Genomic DNA, 10,284 nt, shown 5'->3' with positions numbered 1-10,284 from the left:
GAGTAATATGTAGACTGGTACGCGTTTGGTATGTGCTCGACTTATAACTCCTTGAGCAGGTGAGGAACGAAATCCGTATAGTATGAAGATCGACATATGAAAGATTAAAAACAGTATAGGAAGAGAAACTCATTGACAGGAGTTTTCGTTTATGCTTTTACGCTTTTTAAAACCTAACGTGGGAAGCGAAAAGTATCCATTCCTAAGGAGAAAGATACTGTGAAACAAACCACGTATAGGCTCGTGTACTAAGCTACACTTCACACCTGTGGGAACTGGTGATTCTTACGGACTGAGCTTTCGTGATATTTATATTATCTTCGGTCACTGAATTGTGATCTATATCTTGGGAAATAGAAACGCCAAAAATATTTCCAGCTCTTCTCATTTTTAACTAATCCCGTGTCGTTATAGATGAGTATTTGAGATTTGGTTTTCAACTAGTAGCAAAGACCTATAACTTGTTTCGTTTACTCTTGAATACTAACGTTAGAACAAGTGATTGATTGTTTAGTGGCGTTCTTTGGTTGGCTTCAGGTGATACTAGCAACAATAAACAAACCAAGCATTGGTAGCTTTTTTTAAATGCGTTCAAGTAAACAAAGCTGGTTTTTAGAAGTAAAGTCGCCTATGAGTTACGATTATCTGTGATTATACACAGTCGAACCTTGAGATTGCATACGATATCTTTATCAAGTGCTTAAGCTCTTTATTTGGGAGTGATAAAGTCTTAGACAAGTACATATGGGGATACTCTATTCTAAAACATAATAGTAAAATAAGTATTTGGAAAAGGTCTCCTGTGACTCATTCTACTTCTAACTCTATTTCTTTGGCAGGCTAGTAGACTTCCCACTCCTGTTTACTCATTTTAGTTCTTGTACTTTAATCCATTTGCTTTTATTTCATGTTCATTCTTTTAATTTGTTCTTTTGTTCTAGATTTTAGTATCAACTGGATTTGAACTGTTCGCAATTATTCCCATTTACTTACAGGAAAAATTGAGTATTCGTAGATTAGGCAACGTTTTGCTGCTTGACAATTTACCTGTAGGCTTTATATTCTAAGGTATAAATATGCTCAAAATACTAAATACTGTACTGTTATTTTTCGATTGTTTTTCAACTGGAACCTTTTTCGTGCTCTTGATTTACCTCTTTACCAGACTTCGTACACATTTGCTTCATTTTTCGTCATCGAATTGTCATTTAGATGTGATAATTTATCAAAGCCGTGCCGTTATCATTTTTCTTGTAGTATTTGTATACTTCATTGGTGTTTTGACATGTAAAATAAACGATAAAATTTTGGTCCATACAATGCTGAGGAATAAAAGGCAGTTAAATACTCTGTTTTATACACTTATCCTTTTCACTTTCGCCCTATGCTCATTATCCTCAGTTTTATTTGTACCGTATACCAGTTTTGCTATATTTCTACTCTCCACCTCGGTCTTCTTGTTATTTTCAGACTTGTCTGTATTTTTATTGTACTGGAGGTAAGCTGTTCGTTTTCAATTTCAATCACTTTATTTTTTAGTACTATTTGTTGGAAATTGAATTGGTGAATTATGAACATGCTAAACGCCATTGTTTACTCAGTCATTTATTTTCAAACCAATTATTTGTGGATCATATGCTTGGTATGTTTCTAAAAACTTCATTGTTCAGCATCAGTACTACATCAAAATATGCATACTTGGAAAGTATCTTTAAATGTACTTTGATGGAGCAAATTATTTACATTATGATTGTATTTGTTTTCCTACCATCATTTATGAGGATATTTGCGTCGTATGCGAAAAGAATGTACGGTGAACAAAAAAAGTGCTTAGTGTCGAAGTCAGTAATGTTGAATTTTTTTCTCTTAACTTTCCGTGTGTTTTTGGTTTTAGTTTGCTTTGATATGCCTAAAAGTTGGTGGAGATCAAAGGACGCTAAACGATTGTTTCAACTTGTATTAGTATATGGCTACTGTAATGATCCATAATAGTTACTCAGTGAACTAAACCAGTTGGCTCAAATCACGTATCTAGTATTTACAATGCTAATTAGATTTCGATAACGTAAAATCTTACCCGCTTCTGTGACTTGTGTGGCCCTCATTGAAGAACAGTTAATTACCAGAAGTTATCAGGACCTTTCTAGTTCACTTACTGATTAACATAAAAAAAACAATTTCAGTTTATTGAATCCGACGTTTCTTCTTTCAGTAAAATAGAATGGAGTATTTAAAATAACTTTTGTCTGAATTTTAACTAACAGTTTCACAGTAGTTGGGCGTCGAGTTAATTTAAGACGTTGACGAGTAAAATTGTATTTGTAAAATCTCAGCAACTGAATTTTAAGTCAATTCAGTGTTTCACTTGGTAATCTGGTCGAAGCTTTTTCAAGGAAATATAATCAAACATCAAAATTGTCGAATATAACTAAGTACGTGTTTCTCCGGTTAACATGCCACCCAATCATGTTAACACTGTTGAAAATAAGAATTTGCTGTAATGTGTGTCAGACATCTGGTGTGTAAAGAAAAATGTGTTATAATAACAGTTGTATTTGTAAGTGGATTTAAAGTAAGAGGGGAAATTTCGCCGATTACATACCGCCTCTGATCGACGAATTTTCTGATGAAAACAGGCAATTTTACAGATGATTCGAGTCAAGCACGTTACAGCATGCATTAAATGAAGTTAAATAAAAATGAAAGAAATGTTTTTGTTATTGTGTTGACTCTGTTTAAGAAGTGTAAAATATGGTTGTTACTGATGTAATATATTGTCCAGTTGTTTGACTGGGTTTTAGTAATTGATCGCTATAGTTTGTATTCAGCCAGCTTAGTGAAATTTGTTTTTATCTGTTTATCGTGGAGTATTTCAGTGGATCCTTTTGGTTACATAATTTTTGGCGTACATAGAAAGATGAATCCGGTGTTCATCTTATTGTGCTGACGAGGTATGGCAACTAGAACCGATGCATAAATGTGCATGGTCCTACGTTGTAGCTGACTGACTGACAGAAAGACAGACTATGGTTTAGGTCAATAGGTAAATGCCCATGCAACAGTTATCACATTTTTCAAAGATTCGTATTGTCCAGCGATTATACAATTGGTAAGTGGGAGATATGCTAGTCGTTACTGTCTCAATTTTATTGATTGGGTTATTTTATTGTAGTTCATTAAATTTTACTTACTACAAGCTTTATTCAGTTTTCGGGAATATCTATTATAACTACCTAAAAATGCTTGTTTCATCATATATGATGTGTTGATACACCTTAATATCAACTTGATAATAGCGAACCGAAATCCATTGCTTCGAGAAAATTATTCACTTTTTTCAAGCGAATTCAAATTTTGTTGGAAATTTGTTTTTAATTCTTTGCAAATTGCGCTTAGTTTACAGTGACCGATACATCTTTTTACAATATTCTGTTGTGTTCGTCTTAAGGTGCTCTCACGCGTTTTTTATTTCTCACATAATGTGCTTAATATTCATCTTATCTTCATTGTAGTAAGGGGGTATCCAGCTCGACACGAAAGCGTAGACACTCATACTCATCCGGCCACTCTTACGTGGAGTATCGACGTATGAGTGTCCATAACCTTACTGGTTATGTTGTCAATCCGAATTGTCATTATAAGTGTTGGTCTACCACTTTTGTGATATTTGTCAGCTTGATAATACTTCATTTAAATAATCGTTATTCTGAGCGAATTAGTTCTTTCAAGCACAATTCAAGTGAGAATGAAGTTTTTCCTGTCTTATATCATATTACTGCTTATGAAGTTACGAGTATCTTCCGTTTTATTTACAATATATTCCACGTTATCAATGCCAATTTAGTGGTCTACTTGTTCCTCGGATTGTTCTTATTTAAGCGTATCAGATTGAATAAACCTATTAACTCACAATTACGTAACTTGAATATCCCCAAAATAAAAGAGACCTTGATTAGTGACCAAGTAAAACAGTCTCCAGTATTACCAAAATTTTCAAAAAAATTGAATGATATTCCTCTTCAGTCACGAAAACGGATATACTGTTTACATAAAGTAAGTGTTATAGTTTTCACGTTTGATGTACTTGAATAATAAATAGTTTTTTTCGTAATTCATTTACACGGAACTAATGCTCATTACAGCATTCAATAAGGATTCCAGTGATTTGCGAAAATATGTCAAATAAAATGAAGTAAATATCTGATGAGCTTGATAATGCCGCTAATTTTCATTTTATAACAATTCCAAATTACCTGCATAGGTTTTCCGGTATGTTTCGAATATACAGTAACGTCATAGGATATTCTTGATAATAAACTTTTCATAGCAAAATCTTTAATTCAAAGTAGGTTATTAAAGGATGTCAGATGGAGAATTCATTCATCTTTGTCCTTTATAGTTTGTTTAGTTCTCGAATTTAAAACTTTTGTCTGTTTACTGGGGTTTTTTGGTATGGGATTCTTAAAGACATGATTGAAGTTTGATAGTTTTATTCTTAGTATTGTGACTAACATTGTCACTACCACTCATGTTAAATCTTTAACGTGGATATATGGTATTACGTAGATGTAGTAATATTCCAATTCAGTTTATGCTGTCAGCTTCCCGTTTAATCAACTGAACTGTTGATTGGTTCTCTGATTGTTTATTGTAAGATCCAGGAGTTGAAATTTAACTCGTCTTCACTCTTATGAGTTCTTTATTATTTATTTATTTGAACACATAAATATTGGTACAAGGGGGCACCAGATATATATGCGCCACACAAAACAATGAGAATAAGAGGAGAAAAAGACGGTAAGGTGCTTATAAGAAAAAAGAAAAAAGGGACAATAACAACCACAGATTAGTGTATGTTAGTGTAATGATAAGAATAATGGAGGAAACAGAAATGTACAACCAGAAGAACTCTTTCAGTTAAGGGTTATAACGACGCTTTATGAAGAAAGTAAAAGAAAGTTACTGCAAGATCGCCACTGGCTTCTAATCTGAGCCATATCTGATAACGTCTCTAGCCACTGTGCTGCACCATCTCTCAGACCCCAGCCAGGGAGTCGTGAAGGACCAACAGAAGCTAGCCCTTTGCAGCTTTCTTTCATGCCACGACACCATGTCATACACTGACCTCCTCTCCGCTTTTTCCAACCAGTCCCAGAGTCGGCAAATAATGCACGACGTGGAAGTCTCTGGGACGACATTCGTAAAACATGTCCAAGCCACCGAAGTCGGTGTTTCAAGATGGTGACACCAATTGGATTATTGTCTCTGCGCCCGAACACACGATGCCGAACTTTTGCATTATTAACATGGTGTTTCCACTGGATGCCAGAAATCCTTCGGAGACAACGATGATAAAACACAGAGAGTCGTCTAACATCCTCAACTTGGAGAGGCCAGGCTTCACAAGCATAGAGCAAAACTGCTCTCACCAACGCGTTGTAGATTCGACCTTTTACAGCCAGACTAACATGACGAAGGCGCCAAAGATGGGCATTATCTCACAGTAAGACTACCATCCGCATACTCAAGGTCGAGAAGTCCTTTTCCAGGCAACAGATCCACACCGCCATTACTTGCGTCCATCACAGCTGTTTCCAGAATGTCATCGATGGCAAAGTTAAAGAGGAATGGTGAGATTGGGCAACCCTGCCTAACCCCGCTGCTCGAATGGAACAAGGGAGAAAGGTGGTTGTATGCCCTCACTCTGCCTGAGGTGTTCGTATACAGGGCCAATAAGATGTTAATGAACTTCTCAGGCACACTCCTCTTCAATAGAAAATCTCAGAGAACAGTCCTGTCCAACGAATCGAAGGCAGTCCTGATATCAAGAAACACTACGATTGTTGGCCTGTGATAAGTATGACGGTGTTCTAACATTTGGCGGAGGGTGAAGATATGATCAATGCATCCTCGACCAGAACGAAAACCAGCCTGCTCCTCGCGAGTCAATTTTTCTCGGGTTTTAAACAACCTACAAAGTATGGCAGAAGCCAATAGTTTGGACGCAATCGGAAGTAGACTTATCCCCCGATAATTGTTACAGGAACGACGTAAACCCTTCTTAAAGATAGGGATAATTATCGACTCGTCCCATGATGTTGGAACACTTTCTAGCTCCCAAACCTTTGTAAACAATTCGGTCCGTTCCTTAACCAGAAAGTCACCACCATCTTTAAAAAGGGACAGAGGTAAGTCATTTGGGCCTGGTGATTTATAGCGTTTCAAGAGTTGGGGTTCCTTGCGGACTTCCGCCTCATTTGATGGATCAGTCGCCACTGGTCATGGAGGGCAGGACAACTTGATCGATGTTGCTGGAGCAGCAGGCCAGTTGTAGTGCCCTTCGAAGAACTCTGCCCATCGTCCAAGACGTCAATGGATGTTAGTGATTGACATCCTGTAATCCTCAGAGATTGTTTCACTCACACCAGACTTCTTGCTGCCAGTGGCTCGGACGAGTTGAAAGAGCTTCCGGTAGTTACCAGATTCAGCTGCTGCTTCCATCTCATTAGCACGCTCCGACCACCAGGCGTCTCGGTCCTTACACAAGCTTTGCCCAATTTCATCACGTAACAGCCTTCGTTTGTGGTCAAACTCACAGTCACCCGGAGTAGACCGACGGGCTTCGATCAGTTGTAAGAGGCCAGAAGAAACCCAGTGCTTATAAGCGGGACGTTTCGCGAAGCCGCAAGCGACTTTACTCGCCATTTTCATGGCGTCATGCAGTTGCAACTAATGCTCATCTATACTTTTCGGTGGGATGGTAGCTAACCTAGAAGCTAGCTCTGTTCGATACTCACTTGCAACATAAGTTTCAACCAACTTACTGACATCAATCCGTCGGCCACTGAAAAGTAAGGTAAGATTGGCGCAGACCAGGGCATGATCAGAGTCCAAATACGTACTCCGAAATGAGCGGCAGTCTTGTACACAACTACGTCAGAGGTAGCTGATCGCTATATGATCAGAGTCCAGGTTTGAGATGGAGAGGAAGGACGCCAGGTGTCACATCGGCTATGACTGTGCCGGAAGTTAGTGCTAGCCAGAAACAGGTCGTATTCTGTGCACAGTTGCAGTAGACGATCCCCGTTATCTGTCCTGCGGCCGACAAGTCCACATCAGCCTCTTAAATGACTCTCTTTTGTGCCTAGACGCCCGACCCGTGCATTCAAGTCTCCGGCTAGTACTACAATATCTGTCGAACGCACTTTCTGAAGAACAGTTAATTGGTGGTAGAATTCCTCCTTGATTGCATCCGGGCTGCAATCTGTCGGAGCATAGGCGGAGATGACAAAAAGACATCGTTTCTCACGCCGATTTCTTATCACTTTGATGGAGACAACTTTTATAACAAACGACGTATTGTTAGGTAGTACCTTAGTTATTTTAAGTACTGATCATCGTTTAATATTCAACTTATTTTTTACAAATACTTTTCGGTTTACTTTATCAAGTGGAGTTTACAGATTTTCTGATAATCTTATTACACTATTGAGATTTTCTATAGTCTGCCATGTCGATAGTACCGACTCACTACTTTCTAAGCTCCTGTTTCATTTTCGACCATATAACAGATCCATTATGATATACTACCATAATAATATGACTAATGATATTCAAGACATATGAGAATTATATATTGACTGCTTCAAAATTTAACAAAAGACGATCAATACTCAGCTTTTGTTGAGTTTTTTTATTCATCGGATTCTGCTGATACATCGTTTTAGCTATTTCACTCATTCTGATAGTCTTATTTGCAACAGTCGGTTCATATATTTTATGATCTTATTACTGAGAGGATGAAATGATTTGCATCCTACAACATAGGTGAAATAGTGTACTTGTAATGATCGAAAACACAGGTGGGGACAACCAATGTATTTTAATACAAAATTACAGAGTCTATTGATAAAATACAAGAGCCATACAACGAATACTTCGTTTGTGAATTTCCATCGTTTGTCCATCGCATTCTGTACGATTCTTCAAGTTCACAATTTCTTTCTATTTTCTCTTCTATCCTCAACTCGATCTTCTTAGCCTTCTGCTGCCAGGTTTTCCACTTCCGATCGGTGTTACATATTACTTATTTTGACAAACATAAGTAGAATACACCACACTGACCATTTGAATTTCTCAGCGATGTATAACAATAATAATAATAATTATTATTATTATTATTATTATTATCATTATTATTATTATTACTATCACTGTTATTGGTATTATCATCATTATTATAAACTCATTCACCAGGTACTTGGGTACAAGCTAATAATAATTCCCGGTTGTGGAGTAGAGTTCGAACTTGAGACGGGGTGAATGGATGTTGAGCACCTTATCCACTAAACTACTTCGCAGTGATATGAAAAGGCAAAAATCTAATAACTTCATAGATTTTTATGTGAAAAGTGCATGTTTATCCGCGAAACTTTGTAAATATTACATACCAGATATGCTTTTTATGAAACTAAAACGATGTTTTTGTCAGACAGTTTTCGCATAAACAGTATTCTATTTTTCCCTGGTAAATTAGGATGATCCCGCTTTTTGTATCAATCAGTGTCTAGGATTTCACATATTCACTAAAAGAGGGAGCAGTCAAATTAAGAGTTTGTTTAGACTTTGTAAAATGGTTTAAACGTATTGAAAAAATGATTAGAAGAACAGTAACTATTAATCGAAAGTAGTCAGTGGTATCACTCGTGATCTTTATTCTCGTCTAATTTGCACTATGTTATGGGTTGTGACAGTATAAATCACTCTATGCTCATTTTAAGTCGTGAACAAGTGAATGAAAGCCCTTGCCATAATTCACAATACATTTTTCAGGGTTATATCAATAATACGTTGGTTATGGCTAGGAAACTGACTATTTGGCATATTGAGGAGGTAAAGTTTACTTATTAACGTTGCTTCCCAGTTCACGCTTTGTGCTATCAGCCGAACCCAGCTTTAGAAAACCAATTTATAGCAATCTGCTTGTCATAATAATCTATACAGTAGGTTTTAATCTAATTGAGATTCAGTTTAATGAACCGAAGCTACATATATAATATAGTTTTAAAATATTAACCAATCTCTGGCTACTTGCGGAAGTAGTTGTTGAGCAATAATGACACAGGTTCGATCATTTTATTCAGTATACTTGAAATTTATGTTGGTGTTTATTAGTCACTCAGCCGTATGACATCATTATATGTTATTCTTGTCTTTAAACGACATGAGAGTATTGTCAGGTAACCCGTTGATTATGGATAAATGAACACTCGGGCTTCAATTGCAGCTTCATGGCGATTATCCTCATTATTCCTCATTTCAAAAGTAGATCTCCAAGTTCGTTTATATAAGCTTTAGTTGTAAATAACAAATCAGAACGTAGTAGCACATTATGGTAAAACTTCTTAATTACATTTCAGGACGACGACTATATCGATAGAAACGATTCCTCGTCTGTTTCTACATTTTCTAATACGTGTAAAAATAGCAATGAACGCCCATCCAATGTTTTGGACTTGGATATGTTGACTGAAAAGATTAAGCAGGTAAACACGTCTACTCATGTATTTTAACACTAATTATGTATATATATATATATACTGAATTTGCTTTCTTATTTATCCTTTAAATTCATGAAGTATGAATTTCCATTAAATTGTTGTTATGGTAGTAGCTTCCGAACTCCACTATAAATCATGAAGTTTTGTCCATATTTTTCATCTTTGTTACTTCCCACTGCAAAACCAACGAAAGATCCTCTCAGATTTTGTTATGAATCCAAAAACTAATTTTCCTCCTTTATTATTGGATCCCGTGTGACCTGGTCGTTTAGTAATAGAAGCAGTTGTTTGTCGAATCCGGGATTGTGTAGCTCTTTGTTCAGTTCAAACCAATAGTCTTCGCTCAACTGCACTGAGCAACGACTGAAATTTCTTATTGGTTCACGAGCTCTTTCCAACCCCGATGTTCAACTACGGGTCAAAAACAGCAAGTTTCTATGGTTCTCTGTTATCTACTGTTGATTATGACTCGATTCATACGATAATATACACTACCTAATTGTACACCAACATAAATAAGGTAAAACGTATCTATTTAACAGTTTATACGTCAAACGGAAGCATGCAATTATAGGAATATAAAGCGAAGCGATAATTCAATTATTTAATAGTCATACAATAAAGATATGTCTAACCATTCCTGTTAGCGGGATATAGATTGGATTAAAGCACGCTCCGTGCGGAATTGTATTAGAGCGCTCTGATTGGCTATTTCTTATCCAAT

General features: G+C 36.6%; 1 protein-coding gene across 1 annotated transcript in view; it reads left to right on the top strand.

Moving 5' to 3' along the window:
* Positions 1-1,076: 1,076 nt before the first annotated feature.
* The window catches only part of Smp_138590 (hydroxymethylglutaryl-CoA reductase (NADPH)), a gene marked incomplete at both ends in the record, with an annotated part of 32,255 nt that continues 23,047 nt past the window's right edge, over positions 1,077-10,284 (top strand). The window contains 3 exons of the mRNA XM_018792781.1: positions 1,077-1,478; positions 1,540-1,845; positions 9,420-9,545. Coding sequence (XP_018644191.1) covers positions 1,077-1,478; positions 1,540-1,845; positions 9,420-9,545 — 834 coding nt within the window. The remainder of the gene's footprint in view (positions 1,479-1,539; positions 1,846-9,419; positions 9,546-10,284) is intronic.

The sequence above is a fragment of the Schistosoma mansoni genome, assembly GCF_000237925.1.
Source record: "Schistosoma mansoni, WGS project CABG00000000 data, supercontig 0111, strain Puerto Rico, whole genome shotgun sequence".
NCBI lineage: Eukaryota > Metazoa > Platyhelminthes > Trematoda > Strigeidida > Schistosomatidae > Schistosoma > Schistosoma mansoni.
This window is presented reverse-complemented; position numbering and strand designations above follow the sequence as displayed.